The 22712-nt window shown below is 31.0% G+C and overlaps 1 protein-coding gene across 7 annotated transcripts; it reads left to right on the forward strand.

Moving 5' to 3' along the window:
* Window positions 1-5115: 5115 nt before the first annotated feature.
* Window positions 5116-21637, forward strand: LOC139846806 (uncharacterized). 7 transcript variants are annotated; one of them, XM_071836341.1, is made up of 12 exons: window positions 5118-6488; window positions 10298-10363; window positions 12771-13284; window positions 13384-13422; window positions 13522-13763; window positions 16355-17257; window positions 17457-17606; window positions 18020-18126; window positions 19034-19394; window positions 19931-20029; window positions 20378-20493; window positions 20680-21637. In XM_071836341.1, exons 1-12 carry the CDS (start codon window positions 5202-5204, stop codon window positions 21083-21085), a joined length of 4290 nt encoding a protein of 1429 aa, XP_071692442.1. In that variant the 5' UTR covers window positions 5118-5201; the 3' UTR covers window positions 21086-21637. The 7 variants fall into 7 exon arrangements, 5 of the variants coding, with proteins under 5 accessions (XP_071692439.1, XP_071692442.1, XP_071692441.1 ...); XM_071836340.1 differs by having other exon boundaries at window positions 13384-13763; XM_071836339.1 differs by having other exon boundaries at window positions 12771-13422; window positions 20680-21636.
* The last annotated feature ends 1075 nt before the right edge of the window (window positions 21638-22712 follow it).

Below are 22712 nucleotides of genomic sequence, written 5' to 3' on the forward strand. Positions count from 1 at the left end.
CAATTAATGTACAAAGTTAATTATCGTATTTTATAATTCTTAACGCTTAACTTTTATCGATGAAAGTTTAATTATTAAGTTTTAATTATTTTGTTGGGCATTTAATAAGGAAAATTATAGAATGGAAAAATGAGGGTCGTTATAATCAATCAAAACCCTAAGTCACCAATTCGGGTTTACTTACATGAATCTTACCCAAAAACCCCCAAATTTCACAATAAGTGGGTTATAACTCTAACTAGCACAAACTCTAACTCAAACAATAATCTTAACAATGAAATTCAGATTTAGAACTTACCAACACTACCACAACGTAGCCGTGAACGAGGTGAACAACATTAACACTCGCGACTCGACCCGATTCACCCTTCTTCTTCCTCAAACCTAGCTCTCTCTCTCTAAAATGGTCTCTCTCTCTCTCTCTAGGAATGGATGAGAGTGTTTGGGAAGGTGAAAATGGGGATAAGAATGAATTTGGATCAGTTTTGATGGCCCAAACGACCCCCAAGTGAAAAGACCCAAATACCCTCTTTTAAAAACTTTAAAATATCATAGCTGGCCCATCAATCCATTTGGACGGCGTCCAAAATGGCTTGACGGCATCCCAATGAACTGAGACAGAAACTGGAACTTGTTTTGGTCGTAACTTTCAAACCGTAGCTCCGTTTTTGATGAATCAAATATCGTTGGAAACGTAATGAGATATACTATCCAATGGTAAGGTTTTAGAACCTTAACTCCAACTTTATTTAGGATCCAAATATACGCTTACATGCCTCGTATTTCGAATGACGTTCGAAATAACGCGTAACTGAAAAACGGGGTGTTACAAGACTCGTAATCATAATTCAATGTATCTGATAATTCAATCATTTGATATTATCTTCTAATTCCATCAATAAACATATTAAGACAAATACGTTCATGTAAAGTTTTATATGTTTAATACTTTGTTAACGTTTTCCAATTAATATAACTATATATTCTATTACATATCTATACACATAATGATTCGTGAATCGTCGAGCATAGTCAATGGGTAATTGAATACATAACATAGTTCAAAGTTTTTGAGATTTCAACATTACAAACTTTGCTTATCGTGTCAGAATAATATAAAGATAAAGTTTAAATTTGATCAGAAATTTCCGGGTTGTCACAAGTTATGCTTATGACGGCACTGAACAAGTGCAGAGTTGACATCGGATTCACGAACCTATATCAAGTATATATATATTAACACATATATCCATAATCGAACAAATTTATATATATATATATATATATATTTAAATTTATAAGTTATGCCATTTTTATATTAATAACATATAAGTTTCTTTTTTTCATTTTATATATTCTAAATAGATAAGAATATTAATTTTATTATGTTATGTGTATATATATATATATATATATATATATATATATATATATATATATATATATATATGTATCATTTATTTGTTAAAATAGTAATTATAATAATATTAAAATAATATTAGTAATGATAAAAATAATAATAATGATAATATTAATATCAATAATAATGATAATAATATTAATGATTCTATTAATGATAATTATAATGACAGTTTTAATAGTAAGACAATCTTATTAAAAGTGATAATTTAATACCTTTAATAATAAGAATGATAATAATGATAGTAATAATAATAATTTCAATAAAGATGGTAATTTTTGATAAAAATGATAAGATAAAATGATAGTTTTCATAAAAATAAATTTTTTTTATAATAATGGTAATTTTAATAATAATTATAATACTTAATGATAATACTATAACAATAATGATAATGATAATAATAGTAATAACAATAATATTCATAATACTTAATAATAATAATAATAATAATAATAATAATAATAATAATAATAATAATAATAATAATAATAATAATAATAATAATAATAATAATAATAATAATAATAATAATAATAAAATTAATAATAATAAAAATAATAATAATAAAAATATTAGAAAGGCTACCTTAATGTAATAGGCTTTTAAAAAAATAAACGCCCATGCCCGGGCTCGAACCCGTGACCTCCCACTACCCCGTAAACACACATAACCATTGAGCTGCTATTTACTTTTCTGATTTATTATATAACTTATATTTATTTAATCCGTATTTTGTATCCTTCTTCTTCTTCATAACATTGATCGACCAGAGAACCCAAAATCATAAAACGAACTACCGAACATGATTTAAGACTTGAAATTTATTTGTCACAACTTATATGTAGGGAATTAGCTCAACAGACACAAAAAAAAAAAAAATTAAAATGCTGCCGTGCAGCCTCGCGATGAATATCATGAACTCAAACATCAAAATTTATTTTATGATTGTTTTAGCCAAAGATTACTACATGAAAAAGGTTATGAATCACTCAAGGAAACTTCTGAAATCATTAATTGATCCCAAAACATAAATAAATAAAAAAACTCGAATTTTACCATGAACAAGTCTGTTAACTTTTGAATTTTAAACTTTGACTCCAAAATTTGCATTCGTTATTAGGAATTGAAAGCTGAAACTTTGCAGATAGATTCACTGGAGGATTCCTAACACATCTGCATTTTTAGAATTTGAGAATTGATTTGAAATCAAGTTTTGGCTAAAAAGTTCAAGAACAGGGGACGTCTTCTATTTTTTTCATATTTCTGTTTTAAACTCGATCAGACAAAATATGTGAAAGGTGTTTGAGATTGATAATGGAGGAAAGCTGAATGATTCGTCTTACAGCCTGATTGGATTTATATATATAAACCAAATGGGCAGAAAATTTATTCGCAGAAGTCAAGAACAGAGGGAAAAGAAAAAATAAAAAAAAGACTGATTTATATAATCAGTACATTGTTTTTGATTTATTTTTATTTTTATTTTTAATTGCTATTATTATTAAATATATTAATAAATATATTAAAAACTAATTAATAAATATATTAATAATAATAATAATTTTAAAATATTATTAATAATAATAAAATTAATAATAATGATAATAATAATAGCAATAATAATAATAATAATAAATAATTATAATGATAATGATAAATATAAAATTTATAATAATATTATTTATGATAATAATAAATGGTATTATTTTTATATTAATAATAATAACTATATTAATTTTTAATGATAATGATAATTATAATTATGAAAATAATAATAATAATAATATAACAAACTATGTATAATAAATTTCATATTATATATTAATAATAATAATATTAGTAATACTGATATTAATATTAATAGTAATAATAAAGTAATAATAATAATGTTAGTATAACAACTATATTTTCAACTTGTAATTTAATATATTAATATTACAAGTTATTAATTATGTAATATATAATATGTATATATATTAAATATTTATTTACAACAATTGTTCGTGAATAATCGGGAATAGTTAAAGGTTAACTGAATTCTTGAAAACAGTTTAAAAATTTTGAGGCTCAGTTTAACAGACTTAGTTTATCGTCTCAGAATTATTAAATCATATATAGATTTGGTTCAAAATAAGTCGAAATTTCCCGGGTCATTACAACATGGCTCCTAATAGTGTCAAGTTGTATTGTAGATAGTATGAAACTAGGTGTATGTTATTGTCAGGTTTTCAAATGAATTGAAGGGTTCAAACTATTAGAGCATCGTGACTTTTTAAATTCTTGGCATGTGTAATATACTATGAGTAAATTCAATTCGTGTGACATTTACACATATGTATTAGTTTTCTGTTTGTTGGTATTTTAGTAAACAAGGATCATACTAAAATGGGGGGAATTTGTTGGTGATTTTAGCATGATCCAACGTCGTTTTAGTTGATTGAATTGTTAAGTTGAAAGTGATCAAACTGTTAAAACGCTACACGAATATGGAGAGTGTGAAGTACACGTTCGTAAAGGGTAATATAGTTTGAGGTAATGTAAATAAGCTTGGAAATAATGTTTGAAACATTAGAAATGCGAAACGTGACTTGCAAGACCAAACACACCAAACAATATTGCAAACAAACCGCAGCAGGTGGCTGCAGGCTTAAGCTGCGGCACGGCTCGGGAGCCCGCGGCGCGGCCTAAGGCACAAAGTGATGATCGAGCATTTTGATTGTTTTGGATGTTTGGTTCTTTGTTAAGCCGTGGTTGCGGGTCTTTGGGACGCTAGGTGGCTTAACACACGGACGCTGAAAAGATGTCAATTTGACCCGAAAAGGTGTGTTTGATCCCCAAAAGGTATGGGGTTGTTCCAGATCATTTATGAACTGTTTTTCCATGTATTTGGACTTGTTTAAGCACAAATACATGGGTGTGACATTCCAAGCATTATGTGGGTTCATATGAAAATGTGTGATTCTTCAAAGACACCTTTTAATCCATTATAAATATATGATAAAGATCCCAGATTTTTGATCTTTTCAACACACTTTCAACACAAACAAATAGTTCTATATACTCTGCAATTGTAGAGTTGATTTCTTTTAGCCAATACATCAATTCATCTATGTTTTATCCCAATTGAAATTTCGTGCAACCCGTGGCTAAGTGGGTCGAAATATTCGATTAGGAAAGTGAATACACGATTCAAAGATCAATCCGGAGTCATCATCGTTTGAGGCACGAAATACATATACACACACTATATTTATAACAAGAGGAGGGTGGGCCATGCATGCATGGGTGCGGGTTAGACAGTTGTTGTTTTGGACATATTCAATTTGCAAAATTGAGTAGGTGTAGCGCTAGTGACAAGATGACAAAATTTCTAAATATAATCCACATAAACGTTGGTGTTAAATCCAAATTTGTTCCCACTTCATTCCTTACGCTAGCTCATACCAACTTCCATTTTGCAAAGGGTGGGAAGTGGGAAGTTTCCTGTTAGTTGTTGTTTCTGACCACTTCTTATTGGTTTTCTTTAATTTGACCATTTCTTATTGGTTGTTCAAAGTGTGGATAGAAAAAAGATAAAAGTAAATTAATTAGTGAAGTCTTGCAATTTCCAAGTGTTGTGAGGCTATAATTAACTCGGACAGGAACAGCGGTCTTCGACTATACATCCCTTGCTGTTTTCGGTATATATATGCACACCAAAACCAAATTAACGAAATCACAGAATTAATAAATTTCAAGTTCACTTGAAAAACTAACAAAAATAAAAATAAAAAAAATTATGCCTTTACCGATAGAGTATGCTCACTTTCAAATCCCACTTAAAAAGATAGTCAAGGCCACCAACAATTTTGCTGACGAAAATCTCATCGGACAAGGAGGATTTGGAAAAGTTTATCAAGGAAAACTCTATTGGTTTGGCGAAATGATGTATATCGCTGCTAGGAGGCTGCACTATGAATACGGTCAAGGAGACACTGAGTTCTGGACAGAGATTTTCATGCTTGACAGTCTCAAGCATGAAAATCTTGTATCAATTATCGGTTTTTGTCATGAGGATGATGAGAAGATTATTGTGAACAAGCTTGAGGCTCACAAAAGTCTCGACAGATATTTAAGTGGGCCGGATCTAACATGGATGCAACGATTGGAGATATGTGTGGGTGTAGCACATGCGTTGAGATACATGATCCATTACGATGTTACACACCACTTTAGTGTTATACATCGTAACATTAAAAGCTCTAAAATTCTGTTAGACGAGAATTGGAAACCAAAGTTATCTGGTTTTGAAATTTCCATGAAAAATAATAGGGCGGGAAGGAACCGTCTTCTCCTTGCTGAAATCAACGGAACAATCGGGTATGTCGACCCGACATATAAAAGGACCGGGTTTGTTACCCACAAATCTGATATTTACTCCTTTGGGGTGGTGCTATTTGAAGTCTTGTGTGGGAGACGCGCATTTATTCTAGATGAGCAAGAGTTGGGTGGTTCACCTCATCGATCAGCTAATCAAGTATTTTACAACGACGGAAAACCTGATCATATGATCGCTACATCTGCTGCTAGTGATCCATCAACATCAACAGAACTGCAGGCATCATCAGATATTGTTCCCGATTTTGGCCCGGTGTCATTTGTATCTGAAAGATTTGGCAGACAACAACACTCTTCATTTAACAGTGTAGGAGGGTCATCATTTAACTACAGGCACAAGTCTTTAGGTACCAATAAAGATTCTTTGTTACCAACAGAAACTTCTCCCTCAAAGATTGTTAAGAGTTTTATGCTGAATCCGTTATTTACTATGAAGAGACTTGAACAGTACAAGCGTAGTTTGAAAGAAGATTTGTTAGCTCCATTGGCTAAATCCCATTACGAAGAGGGGACACTGGAAAAAATCATCCATCCAGATTTACGGAAATACATGGATTCACAATCATTCCATATCGTTTCGGAAACAGCATATAGCTGTTTGAAGCTGCCAGGACAACGCCCACATATTGATCAGATTGTCATCAATCTTGAGAAAGCCTTGAAAGTTCAACGGAAACTTGAAAATTCTGTACGCCTTCTTTTATTCATCTTAACTGAAAAGTTAGATTGCATTTAAGATCAAAATATCTGAATTAAAATAATTTAGTGTCATGTAAGTGTCATGTACATTAAAAAATGTTTTTTAATCGCAAACGCTCACAACATCCTTCAAGTTCATATATATTTAAAAAAAATTTAAGGGTTAAAGCCAAAAATAGGCTACAAACTTACACAAATGTACTGATGTCGCCCACAAACTCATTTTCGTCCTATTGTCACCTACAAACTTTCAAAAAGTGTTCCAATGTAAACAAAAACTTTCAAAAAGTATACCAATGTAAACAAAAATGACTTGCTACCGCATAAATCGGTCAAAATTGACACGTGTCGTTCGTGGATTGGATCATAAATCTTAAAAAAAAAAAAAAAAAAAGGTCAAAATTAGTATGTAACTGGTCAAAACGCCAAAATGTTGATATTAGCACATTTTTTCAAAGTTTGTAGGCGACAGTAGGACGGAAATGAGTTTGTGGACGACATCGGTACATTTGTGTAAGTTTGTAGCCTATTTTTGGCTTTAACCCAAAATTTAAACGCAAACGCTCACAACATCCTTCATATAAGTTCAAAATATCTATAAAAAAAAAAATTTAGAAAAGGATTTTGTGAATGTAAGATCATGTGAAAATATGATTTAAAAAAGACACTTAGTGATTTTTTATTATTCTGACCAGAAAATGCTCGAAAAATAACATTCATTACGATGGATTCTTCGGGTGTTTTCAACTCAAAATAATAAATTCATCATTAAGTGTTTTAAAATATTCATATTTTCACCAGATCTTGATGTTTGTGAAATCCTTTTTAAATAAAAAAAATACTTCCCTCCTTCCATCTTAAAATATGCTTCCCTCTTGATGAAAGTAATATATATACTGACTTATTTTGAACGCAAACATATTCATTATACGAAATTTCAATGCATAATGAGTCAAATAGTTATAATAATCATATATATATATATATATATATATATATATATATATATATATATATATATATATATATATATATATATATATATATATATATATATATATAGGGTCATAATCAAGATGGAAGCACTTTTTTGGGGGAAGGAGGAAGCAAATTATTTTTTTTTTTTCGTTATTTGAAAAAACTTTGTTCACGAACATTATAGATTAGATGAAAATATGAACATTTAAAAAAGACACTTTGTGATGAATGTCATTCTTTTGGCGGAAAAACGCTCGAATAAAAAAATTAATACATTCAATGCATTGAATGTTTTGCTGCTGAGTTTATTTGCATCGTTTTGTTTTCATCTTGTGTGAAGTGTCTTTTTCGAATTTAGCCCGATTTAGAGTTTAGGGTTTAGGGTTTTGGGTTTTGGGTTTTCGGGTTTACTCCGTAAACTCTCAACCCAAAACCCTAAACCCTAATCCCTAAACCCTAAACTCTAAACCGTTCGTGTTAAAATATTCAATCTAAACCCTAAACCCTAATTTCTAAACTCAAAACTCTAATTTCTAAACCCTAATAGCTAAACCCTAATTTATAACCCCCTAATTTCTAAACCCTAATTTCTAACCCCTTAAAAAAAACTCAGCAGCAAAACATTCAATGCATTGAATGTTTTTATTTTTTTCTTCGAGCGTTTTCCCGCCAAAATAATGACATTCTTTACAAAGTGTCTTTATAATGTTCGTGAACAAAGTTTTTTCAAAAAACGAAAAAAAATTACTTCCCCCCACTTCCCCCCAAAAAGTGCTTCCCACTTGATTAAATCTATATATATATATATATATATATATATATATATATATATATATATATATATATATATATATAGAGAGAGAGAGAGAGAGGGGGATTTAATCAAGAGGGAAGGACTTTTTTAGGGGGAAGTGGGTGGAAGTAATTTTTTTTCGAATTTTTCAATTTTTTTTCAGGGATCAAGATCACATGAAAATATGAACATTTAAAAAAGTTACTGTGATGAATGTTATTATTTTGATGGTAAAACGCTCGAAGAAAAAAAAATAAAACATTCAATGTATTGAATGTTTTGATTCTGAGTTTTCTTTAAGGGGTTAGAAATTAGGGGGTTAAAAATTAGGGTTTAGCTATTAGGGTTTGGAAATTAGGGTTTTGGGTTTAGAAATTAGGGTTTAAGGTTTAGAAATTAGGGTTTAGAAATTAACACGAACGGTTTAGAGTTTAGGGTTTTGGGTTTTGGGTTTAGGGACTAAACCTTAAACTCTAAACTCTAAATCGGGCTAAATTTCGAAAAAAACACTTCACACAAGATGAAAACAAAACGATGCAAATAAACTCAGAATCAAAACATTCAATGCATTGAATGTTTTCATTTTTTTCCGAGCGTTTTACCGCAAAATAATAACATTCGTCACAAAGTATCTTTTTTAAATGTTCATATTTTTACCTAATTTTGATGTCTGAAAAAAATTCGAAAAAACCAAAATTTAAAAAAAAAAAAAAATTACTTCCCCCTCAAAAATGCTTCCCTCTTGATGATGACCTATATATATATATATATATATATATATATATATATATATATATATATATATATATATATATATATATGTTCAAACGAGAACCACAAAAATGACGAGAACTGCGAGAACCTTTTAATTTCATAGAGTTTATGCATTTAAATGCAACAAATTACATGCAAATATTAATTAATGTTCATATCATTAACAAATATATGTTAATTTCCACAAATTACATGTTAAATTGTTAATTATATGAAATGTTCACATGTATCACAAACAAATATGCACATGTGAACTTGAAACTATATATTTGATTATATAGGTAAAATATAAGTTTTTTCAAACTTTTTTATGTTTATTGTTACTCTTCATCAACATTTGTGGGTGATTCAATCTACTCACATGTGAGAAATCTTTGTAATTTAAAAGTTCTCGCAATTCTCGCCATTTTTGTAGTTCTCGTTTGAACTTTTGGCTATATATATATATATATATATATATATATATATATATATATATATATATATATATATATATATATATATAGTGGTAGGATCAAGAGGGAAGTAACCATTCGGGGGGAAGCAAAAACTTTTTTTTTTCGTTTTTTGAAAAAACTTTGTTCACGAACATTATAGATGAGATGAAAATATGAACATTTAGTAGAGACACTTTGTGATAAATATTTTTATTTTGGCGGAAAAACGCTTGAAGAAGTAATATATAACAATTAACGTGTTTTTCGAGCGTATTTTGAGGTTTTAGCTATTGGGGTTTAGATATTAGTGTTTATAGGGTTTAGATATTAGGGTTTAGAAATTTAGGGTTTAGGGTTTAGATTTAGGGTTTAGATTTAGGATTTAGATTGAGTTTTTAACACGAACGGTTTAGAGTTTAGGGTTTAGGGTTTGGTGTTTTGGGTTTATGGAATAAACTCAAAACACCAAACCCTAAACCCTAAACTCTAAATCGGGCTAAATTTTACTTCACAAAACATGAAAAAAAAAAAAACGTTCATATTCTTCACGAACAATATTATCTTGAATGTTATTTTTGTCGATAGTTTTCCCGCCTAAATAATAACATTCATCACGAAGTGTCTCTTCTAAATGTTCATATTTTCGTGTGATCTTGATGCCGGAAAACAAAAATTTCAAAAAAAACGGAAAAAAAAAAAATTGCTTGCCCCCGCTTCCCCCGATTGGTTACTTCCCCATTGATCTTGTCCCTATATATATATATTCTCTACATCGTAATGTCATTTATTCATTTATACCCGGTCTCATTCGTTAAGATGAGATTACAGGAACATTCAAAGTTTGATGATGAAGCCGAAGGTACACCATGGAACCACTTGAAGGTAATTGATTTCTTCCGATCACAAATACAGTTCTAAGTGAACATAATACCAAAATATAATCAAGTAATTACACATTAACTGAGAGTTTTAAATGTGATATTAGTTGTTAATTTCTAATTAGGGATTATATGTTCGGAGGCCATCAAATTTACAAAAATGTTTTTGTAGGCCACCTATGTTTCAAAATGAGGCCACCCAAATTTACACATTGTCGAAATATACTAATAATAATTATTATTATTATTATTATTATTATTATTATTATTATTATTATTATTATTATTATTATTATTATTATTATTATTATTATTATTATTATTATTATTATTATTATTATATTATTATATTATATTATTATATTATATTATATTATATTATATTATACTTTATTATTTTATTATTATTATTATTATTATTATTATTATTATTATTATTATTATTATTATTATTATTATTATTATTATTATTATTATTATTATTATTATTATTATTTTATTATTATTATTATTATTATTTTATTATTATTATTATTATTATTATTATTATTATTATTATTATTATTATTTTATTATTATTATTATTATTATTATTATTATTATTATTATTATTATTATTATTATTATTATTATTATTATTATTATTATTTTATTATTATTATTATTATTATTATTATTTTATTATTATTATTATTATTATTATTATTTTATTATTATTATTATTATTATTATTATTATTATTATTATTATTATTATTATTTTATTATTATTATTATTATTATTATTATTATTATTATTATTTTATTATTATTATTATTTTATTATTATTATTATTTTATTATTATTATTATTATTATTATTATTATTATTATTATTCTTATTTTATTATTATTATTATTATTATTATTATTATTATTATTATTATTATTATTATTATTATTATTTTATTTTATTATTATTATTATTTTATTATTATTATTATTATTATTATTATTATTATTTTTATTTATTTATTATTATTATTATTTTATTATTTTATTTTATTATTATTATTATTTTATTATTATTATTATTATTATTATTATTATTATTATTATTATTATTATTATTATTATTATTATTATTATTATTATTATTATTATTATTATTATTATTATTATTATTATTATTATTATTATTATTATTATTATTTTATTATTATTATTATTATTATTATTTTATACTAAACCTCCTCCCACTCTTGGCCGTTTCAGTTTTACCGAATTGTCGTTTTGAGTTTGCGTTCACACTACAAATGGTCCTCCAACTTTCGCACAAATTACACAACAACCCCCCAGCTTTACACTTTTTCAGGGGTAAAAAACGTAAATTTATAATTTAATTAAAATAAAAAAATCTTACTCCACCCGAATTTATAACGGGTCCTATCTTCTCGCTCGGTGCGAGTTAAATTTTTCCGAGGCCACCGTTCAACTCGAAAAAATCTCACGAACCCAACGGGACTAACTATATGCAAAACGGACATCGTTAAAAAAACACTAAATAACGGGCCATATATTCACGCTCGGTGCGAGTTAAATTTTTCCGAGACCACCGTTCAACTCGAAATAATTTTACGAACACAACGCGACTAACTATACGCGAAACGGACATCGTTAAAAAAAAATAAATATTTCGCGCTATATTACATACATATATATACATATACAACACGACTAACTATACGCGAAACGGACATCGTATATCCAAATTGGACCGCGCGTCGAATACAACCGCAGCAACGCGCGGTCGGATTTTTTCTAGTTGTTATTATTATTATTATTATTATTATTATTATTATTATTATTATTATTATTATTTATCACTTATTATTTTAATTAAAAAAGGTTCATTTAACTCTAAGTACTACCCTTTCACTAAATTCTTCCCCTCATACAGTAAGCAAACAAAATACATAAATCTTTCCACTTCTCAGGAACTAGTTACTCACATGAATATATAGATTATTTAATATTTAAATTCAAACCCTGATGGGTAGATTATATATGTGATTAAATAAATTCACTGTTTTAAATAACCTAGTGTAGTCCAAATTGAGAATTACGGAATAATTAGGTTCGGACTTCACAGACTTATTTTAACAAGCAGTGGCAAGACTAAACCTTCACTGCGAGAAATTATACACTAAAGAAGAAGGTTCTTTTTAGTGTTTATCGTCATGTCACTAGTTGCACCCCCTCTGTAGTCGGGTTCAAGTTCCGCTACTGTTGACAAGACTAAACCTTCACTATGAGTATAAACTATATCAGATGAGTTTTTCTTTGAGTTTGGGGATTTGAATTGTGAGTATGAACTATATGGGATGAGTTTTTCTTTTACTTACTTTTATTAGTAAATGCACAATGTTACAGGGAAAGAACTTGGAACATTTGAAGATCCCACTCATTGATATAGAGTTAGCCACGAATAAATTTGATGAATCATACCTCATTGGATCAGGCACGTATGGTAAGGTGTACAAAGCACAACTTGAAATGTTAATAGACGAGAATAATAATAAAGGGGAAGTTTCCAAGAAAATCAAAACTGTAGCCATAAAACGAATATTGATGAGAGATGACAAGCATGGAGAAGAAGGGTTCATTGCAGAAATTGATTTGCTTACTAGATGTAATCATCCGAACGTAGTGTCTCTTCTTGGCTTTTGTATTGAAGGTTCACACATGGTACTTGTCTACGAGCATGCTTGTAATGGATCCGTTGATGATTATTTGGGAAGAACCGATAAGTTGATTAATCTCACTTGGGTGCAACGTATTAAGATTTGCATTGATGTTGCACGCGGACTAGATTATCTTCACACAAGGTTAGATGATGAAAGAAGGATTATACACCGTGACATAAAAAGCGGAAATATTTTGTTAGGTAAGAATATGGAGGCTAAGATTGCCGACTTTGGGCTCTCTAGATTAGTCCCCCCTGCAAGTCGGCAAGAAAACACTCTTTACACAAATAATATTGCAGGTACAAACGTATATTTGGATCCAGAGTATGAGAACACGGGTAAATTGAAAAAAGAAATAGATATTTACTCTTTTGGAGTCGTTTTATTTGAGATCATGTCTGGGAAGTACGCTAATGATCCAATCTACATGGCGGAAGATGACAAGGGACTTGTATCTGTTGCAAGACGGTGCTTTGAAGAGAGAAAAATTCATGAAATAGCAGATCCTAAGATAATGGAGGAAGTCGATGAACTCACATCCACTCTCAATAAGGGACCTAATCAAGATTCTTTGAACACATTCTCAAAAACGGCATATCAGTGTGTGGCACAAGCTCAAATCGATCGTCCTACCGCAAAATTTGTGATTGAGGAACTTGAGAAAGCATTACACTTTCAGGTAAGTCACTTTTGTCTTTATATATACTTTTGTCATTCATTATATAATATAGGAGCGCGATTGAGCCAGAAGAAGAAAAAAAAAAAGAGAAGGGGAAGGATAATTGAACTCGGTATGAATGATTGAATTTATAACTTGTTTCACAATGACCAAATAAATTTCAATATGTATTAATTAATAATAGCATATAAATAATAAGCTCAAATCAAATCCAATAAAATAAACTCACGATTAGAGCTCCAGGAGTCGTAATACTGAGGCGAAAACAATGGAAATAGTTCGGTGTTAAATTTCGGTGTCTAATTTTAATATTAAATATTATTGAATTAATTTAAAAAGAAGAAAAAAAAATCCTTCTTCAACGTTGCTGGGGCGACGGTGGCTGAAGACGGCAGAGGTCGATGGCGATTTGACGCCGACGCAGAGTCGCGTCCCCGGCGTCCAATGTTCAAACAAACTATCAAAATTAATAAAAATAAAAAACTAAATATAAACCGTCGTGTTCCAAAAGCGATTATAAGGGATTTAAGTTTTAACCTTACATGCTATGATAGAGAAATGTCTTCGAGAAATCTCGAATTCGTGATCCTGACTCCAATGAGCCCCTCTGACCAATAATCGACTCCCAATTTATATTTATAATAATAATAATAATACTAAATATATATATAAATAAATAAATATATTGGGTTTTAAATTAAAAAAAAAAAAAAAAAAAAAACTTAGCCCATCCATCCAAGCATTCAAGCCCATGAATCAAAAGCCCTGTCCAGAAATATTATATATTACTCATAAATAAATTGGGGTTTTACTGATCTCTAGCTAGCTAGTGTGTTTCGATTTCCCACACACACTGTGTAGAGTGAAGCTTCGCTTCGCTTCGATTCGATTTGTGAATTCTGGACGAGGATGGACCACTACGGTGTTGATAGGAGTTTGTGGCTAGCCCTTTTCCATCAAGCTCGTTGGCCACAACCTTTTTTGAGGTTGAACCACCACTGGTGTTTGCCTGAGAATACGACGGTGAGCTACCTCCTTCTCACCGTTGCATATGCCTCTTCCACCGAAGGTAAGAAGAGATCTAATCTTAACAATTCTCTTCGTTTTATTGTATCATGATTTCTATCGAGAGAATTCAAGAACTGAAACAATTTTGTGACTTTTCTATAGAGAACCCAATGATTCACCAAAAATTTTTCTATAGATATTCCTACTTAGAATCGAATTCCAAATTTCTTCAAACGCTAGTTTAGTAGTCCCAGTTGAACTCTATGACTTTACCCTACCAACTTTCAGGCAAAGACAACAATAGCGTAAGTATTTGGACCTCATAATCTATCACAATATCCATCAAAGCTTAGTTCTTTTCGGTAAAACTTATTAATATGAGTAGTTGCATTCACCACTTCCTTCATACTTGTATAACTAGCTAACGAATCTTGAAAACATTATTATTTACTACATTAGGTTTCTTATACATGTTAGAAAGAGACTTAGAGACAACAAAAAGTTACAAGAATTTTCATAACATTTTATACAAAGTTCTTCGCGAGTAATAGTCGGATCACACCTAAAGCAAAAATATCCCTTCTCTGTATTTTCCAAAACCAAAAATATTACCCAGATTTGTCGATTCTTAAATAAATATCATCCATCATAGATCACAAACTTCATATGGCCTTTCTTAGGATTGTATGACGTTAAAAACACTAATAATTAATCACAATTGCACCCACAAATCAACAATCTAAAAAAACAAAGCGTAAAAGTAAACCTACACAAGAATATTACGTAGTTATATCCAATCGGAAGATTAGTTTAGTCCACGACCAGTTAGAGGGTATTTATACCTGGCAATGGCAATTTAGGCCCACACTCTCAAATTCGGGTCAACTGGGTCTTGCGAGAAATGAGGCATGGCAATATAAACCAAGATTTAAAAATAAGTCCAAGGGTTTTCCCTCTAACCTATTGGGTCTTATACCAAATTTAAAGAAACATGTCTAATGGGTATCAATTTTAAAGTTCAATAAATAGAGATAGGTCTAATGGTTCTTGTAAATGGGTCAAATGGGTCAAGCATAACAAGTTTCATTCGTCAAATATTTATGAAAAAGCAATCATGTTTATATCGTTTATTATGTATATTAATATTTTCTTACATATATAAAACGTAAACATAAACGTAAAATGTAATCATAAAAGTAAATATCAAATGTAAAAGTAGACTCGTTTGGACGCATTTGACCCATGACCCGTTTCGACATGTTACCCAACCCGACCAAATCTGAACCATCTAGACCCGTTTAAAAACTTGACATGTTGGAGCCATGATTTGTTTCAACCCAAAACCGTTTTGACTTGTTACCCAAACGACCCACCCGCTTGCCAGGTATAAAGAAGTTTTAAATTATTTTCTGCATCCTAAGGTTACACGGGTAAAGTAACAACTAAGTATGACAGGATCTCATGCTGAACAAACACCCTGCATTTTCTTGTTCCCACTCTGGAAAAAAAAAAAACACATGTGTGTGTGTGTGTGTGTGTGAAATGTGAAGTAGATTAAGTGTGTGATGAATCATGATTTACAGGAAAACCACAGGGATAGCCTGAAGATATCACTTGAAGATATCAAAATGGCCACACAAAACTTCAGTCAGAAGAATCTTATTGGAGGAGGTGGTTTTGGGAGGGTATATAAAGGAGAAGTTATACATGCTAATGGACGTAAAAACATTGCTGCAAAACGGTTGGATAAGAGTCAAGGTCAGGGACAACAAGAGTTTCTAACAGAGCTTGAAATTCTTTTCGAGTATAAACACGAGAATATCATCGGTTTGGTAGGCTATTGTAATGAAATGAATGAAAAAATTATTGTTTATGAACTTGCTTCTAATAGAAGTCTGGATGGGCATTTGAAAGACATTAGTCTTACATGGATGAAACGACTTAAGATATGCATTGATGTTGCATATGGGTTGGATTTTCTTCATCGAGGTACTCTAACAAAAGAAATGGTGATACATAGAGACATTAAATGTGGTAACATACTACTAAATGGTGATTGGAAGGCGAAAATTTCCGATTTTGGATTGTCATTCATTGGTCCAGTAAATCAAGAAAAAGGATATGAGATGAGAGATCTTGTAGGTACAATAGGCTATGTTGACCCACAATATGAGCGTATGGGTTATTTAACAAAAGAATCTGATATATATTCGTTTGGCGTGGTTTTGTTTGAGATTTTGTATGGAAAATTGTTGGTGCCCAGTACACGAAATTATGAAAGAGAAGATCTAATGATGGTTCTTCGTCACATCTATGACAAAAGAAGCATTAGTTTGATTGTGTTTGAGGGTATTAAAAAACAAATTGCACCAGAATCATTGTCTACATTTCGAAAAATTGTCCGTCAATGCTTGTATGAAAATAGAGAAAAGCGGCCATCGGCAAAAGAGGTGTTGCTGGGGCTAAACAAAGCACTGGAATTTCAAGTAAGTTTTTGGTATAATTTTAATTTTATATATATAGTGGCTTCTTTAAATCAATCAAATCAAATATCAGAATGATATTGAAATGGAAAAAAAAAATTTCGCTATATGCATAATGTAGATTATTATGTGGTAATAAATATATGAAATATATGGTTTTTAATTAGTGGTTTAACTTATATATATAAATGCATGGTCTCAGGAGGATTATGAAATATGGGAGCCAAAATTACCAAAAGACTATAAACAAATAATCCTAATGTCAAAATCTTTCGATATCTACTCAACCGCAAAGAAAAAGGATCTTTACAACCTGTTCTCCAAAGGAATACTCCTTCATGAAGACAAAGTGGTAATAGGGCTCATTCTCAACCCATGTCTATATTATTATGCATTTTTTTTGCGTTCTATGTTTCTTTTACTCTTTATTTATATTATTATAGAGTTTAAAAGTGTTACTATATGAAGTGTTTACAGTTTGATCAACCATAAAACCCATCACCGTCTACTTAATGCGCTCGAGTCGTTTTCTTCTTGATCACCCATTTTGTTTATATACCTGGATTTGTACAAATCGTGGTGAAAAGTGGAAACCTTCCTAGTAAACAAGTGTTTCCCATTTGGATTAACGCCATTCATCATGCATGTCCTTTCGATTTACATGAATCTTTTATCTCATTAGTTATTAAGATATATACATGCATTTAATTATAATAGAAGTGAAAATGACTTTGATTATTATTTTCTTTTTTGCATTTGCAATAGTGTTTCACATTTGGATGTAATGGCGAAAGAAATGAAATGATATCAGCAAGAAACTTTTCATACAAAAATTGTAGTCCACATGAGTGGCGATCTGTTGCAGACTCAAGGTTCGCCTCATTCTTGTCTCGTTTTATTTCCTGTACATGAGTATATATATATAAGCATTTTGTTGCAGAACACCCAAAATCGATGAGAAAACTGAAACCCAAAACGGTTGACTGGGTCGGGTTAGGGCCGTTTGGCAGGTTTGAATACATGTTTAGGTCGAATTAATTTTATTTGGCAGCTGGTACGGATTTGGTTAGACCAGTTTTGATAATATTACTCATTATTTTTTTTCATACCCATACTCATATATACCCCGTACCTGCATAGTAATAACTAGCGGAGGACCCCTCGCTTCGCTTCAGGGCTATGTTTTGAATATAATTTGTTGTGTTTAGTTTGTAAGATTATTTCGTGTTTAACGGTTATGTCGGTTAAACCTAACTTGAGTCCTACAAAAATATAAAGCCCGTTAAAAATTTAGGTGGGTTTAGTGGGGGGTTTTATGGAAAATAAAAAAGTTGCCTTTTAGCCCCATGTAATTTAACTTTACACCCTTATAAAGTTTTCAATGATTTACATTTGGCTCCCTGAGGTTTGCAATGGTTTTCTACTTCTACTGTGGTGGCATTGTGGGTACAACCATTTTAACGCGAGGTACAAACAATTTAAGCACGAAAGGAGTTACTATTCATAGTTTAACTTTACGCCCCTATATAATTTTCAATGAATTTACGTTTGGCCCTTTGAAGTTTGCAATGGTTGTCAACTTCTAATGTGGTGGCATTGTGAGTATAACCATTTTAATGCGAGGTACAAACAATTTAAGCACGAAAGGAATTACTATTCATAGTTTTTAATTAGTTTGATTTGTTATTATTGGATTGGATCATAAATTAGAGTAGACTAGGCTAAGTTAGTTTAGTACAACCAGACTTGACTTTAAATATCTTGTTAAAACACGTGCAGGTTTCCGGAAGTAGTGGAGATGTTAGATATTTCGAATTTGGTCATTAAAGTCAAGACACAAACTCGCCTTTTATCTCCGGATGTTGTTTATGGATTTTATTTGATCTTCAAGTTTTGCGATGTAAGAAAATTTTCAAGTAAACCAGTGTATGTTAACTTAAAGTTCACAAATGGGAGCGAACCTTTACATGCATATTTTGCAACATGGAGAGACAAGGATTGGATGATGATTGAATTGTGCCGATTCTTGAATAACAAGGAAGGAAACGTATTTAAGTTTATACTCGACAGCTTTTCACCATACTATGGTGGAGAAGGTGCTGTCTACATTGAAGGCATTGAGTTTCGAGCTGTTCACAATGCAAGTTTGATCATACTCTTCGTTTTCCATTATTCTAGATTCTTGTTTGTTCATTTTTTTTTTTTTTTATTATTATTTTTTTTTTTAATAAGGAATCTCCTATGAACGATCACATTGACTCTCCATAGTAGGTAAACCTTGGACATTGGGAACCTAGGCATCACTCTGATGCTAGCTAAAGAGCATTCCATTGTAAATGGGGAGTGATATGTACACAACCTATTATTGTTATGTACACAACCAATGTGCTTTACAGTGTTGTACTGTACAACACTTTAAAACATATTGGTTGTGTACATAACAATAATAGGTTGTGTACATATCATAATTAGGCTCAAAATGACATTGCCAATGATTGAACCCGACCTACAGCTTTCCTAGAAGTCCTAGTGGTCACTTGGGCACCGCCCAAGTGGTTTTTTTCTTATTTTAAACAGATGTAATGTAATTGATGCATGGAAGACCTTTTTTTGTTCCAAGTTACATTCTATCATATGTACAATATTGCCTTGGTATGAAATTTTTGAAATGAACAGTTACCACAAGTTCCCAGCAACACTCCCTTTCGACGTCATCACTCGGATGCCGTGATTCAATCTGCTTCCTGGATGCTAAAGAAGCTTCTTACCACACAAGTACGTACTATACTTTTTGATTAAGGATTTACAGTGTTGTTTCTTAAGTCAGGTCATTGATTATATTGATAATCCATGTTTAGATGGTCTAGTAGGCCCTGTTCTTGATCCATTTCATTTATTTAATTGCTTGATGTATTTCCCTCTAACTAGTTATCTGTAGTTTTTCTTTTGAAATTTTCATTCATAAAATGGATCCATAAGACATATTCAAGATATCCATATTATATATATGGATATGGATATGGATATGGATGGCGATGGTGAAAGGATCTTTTGAAGTTTGTTTGATCTTCTATGATGATTTCTTGATAGGTAACCCTTTGATAAACACTCTTTATTAAACAGTCATTGTATTCCAGTGAAGTAAATGAGCAAAAGCATCTTATGATTTCGCCAAAAGCAGCTCTGTACGATTGTTCTAACAAGACGCTCTTTATTTCCAAACCATCTGCCAGATCCAGGTTAATTACCTTTTTAACTTTACATTGTCTCCTAGTATAATGGGGATAGACTTTTCTTTCTCATTGATACTGATGACAATTATGTGTGCGAGGACAATGATAGATAATCGACAGTGAAATATGGATACCTTTTTTATTCAAATGTAGAATTTTGACACTTTCATATATGTCATGCATGTAATGTAGATTTCAAGAGGTGTTGATGCTTCTACCTCAACAAGTATTTCGTGTAAATTGCACGGTTGAAAGCCAAATGTTGTCACCTGATACAGAGTATGTGTGTTACCTGGCGTTCAAACTATCCAAGAAATGTCACGGCATGCATTATCCATTAAAAGTACGAGATCTACAACATGGTAATAACGATGAGGCCGAGATTATTTATTTAACAGCCCCAAGCCCATGGAATTGTCATGATACTATTCAACTTCCCGAACAAAGGGAAGATGGATGGATGGAAGTTAAGGTGTGGAAGTTCAACTCGAAGCACCATCTCAAGAATGATCATATAATTGTGAATTTGAAATTTACAAGTTATGAAGAAACCATGTCTGGCCTTGTTGTATGTGGCCTCGAGTTTCGGCCTATTTGATGACATGCTTCTTCTTTTCATTAAATAAGTTATTCATGAAAGTTTTGAAAACATAATGCATATCAGAGTTTGAATACAATCAGCCTGAATATAATTTAAAATCCATTCAACGTTACCTTACCATTATAATGCCTTGGGTGGTGGCTAGCAATGGTGGCCCTAAATAAGGTTTGTTAAATATACCAGAATCATTTGGTTCGAATACAAATCCTTCTCTGATTTTCTGAGATGAACAGACATTTTGTAATCAGTATTATATAGAACCTGAAGCAAGTTACTTCATAAGCACAATTAAAACAAAACTTTGGGGATGTTGATGCATATTTTGGCGTGGCCGTCGTTGGACTAATATATTATTAGCATTTATCTATAAGTTTGTTCACCTAGTTTAAGGTTAACATATAAACCCGTCATTCCTAGGAGCATATGCAGATGAAGACCCATTCGTATGGGCAAAAAGCCCATCTGTATGAACGTAAACCGGTAGCCTATATATGTGAGTATTAGTTGTGTTTTAGGGTTAAGAGTTTAACCTAAATTGGGAGAGCCGGTTTTGGCGATTCCATAGCATAGGGGAGATCATGCTCAATCTCCCGTGGTCAACCGATGTTTCTCTAATTTAAATCAATCTTGGAATCTCGATGTTTGTTCAATAATATTGATTTATCTTTGATTCATTATGTTTACTCTTTCGTCTAATTCATATGAGCTCGCATATTGTTATCAAAGATCCTTGGACTATCAAAGTGGTATCACAACGTAGGGTTGCTGATTCAAACGTGTTTAATCGAAATTGTTAAGAGTTGTTTTTGGGGTTTCTTGAAAAAGTACGTTTTTGATCAAAAGGTCGAATTTCTTACGTTCAAAATCGTTGCTTTGTTTGTGTTAGCGGTCATAGGTATATTCCAGAAGTTCCTATGGTAAAAGGTTAGGATTTTCCATCGAAAACCGTCGTCTAGAGTGATTCAGGTTCAAAATCCTTAATTTTTTGAGCCGTCTGCTGAAGAACTTCAATCGACCGACAGACTCTTTCATCCGACCGTCAGTCAGTCACACGCTCGACAGTCTTTCTTAAGGGAGTTAATTCTTAGTTTACAATCGACCAACAATCCGTAGTCATTCAACCGACATGCGATAGACTTCTGACCGATATACCTTATTCATTCGACCGACATTCCATAGTCACTCGACCGACATACCATATTCAATCGACCGACTGACGACTGAGAGAATAATAATTATATCAGTGACTGTTTGACATAGACTATCGACCGACAGGCCTTGACAGTTGACCGACTGTCTAGACGTACGATCGACTTACAGAAACATACGATCGACGATAAAACACATATACAAGTTCGGTCTTCTATCTTGAACGATGAGTTCATTATTATTTTGTATATTCCATCTCCGAATAGCATATACAAGTTCGACTTTATTCTGGAAGATCATTCCTTTTGTAATAACATCATAATCTTTTTTCCAAACAAACCATGATTCTTCGTCTTCATCATTGAATGCAATAGGATTACTAGGCTCACATTCTTCATTAACACACCCGAAATGTGAAATGGGGGCATTTTGTGGTTGTGGATTTGGTTGCACTTCCTTTTCTCTGCCGGAGTTA

Source organism: Rutidosis leptorrhynchoides, chromosome 5 (assembly GCF_046630445.1).
Source record: "Rutidosis leptorrhynchoides isolate AG116_Rl617_1_P2 chromosome 5, CSIRO_AGI_Rlap_v1, whole genome shotgun sequence".
In the NCBI taxonomy this organism is placed as follows: Eukaryota; Viridiplantae; Streptophyta; class Magnoliopsida; order Asterales; family Asteraceae; genus Rutidosis; species Rutidosis leptorrhynchoides.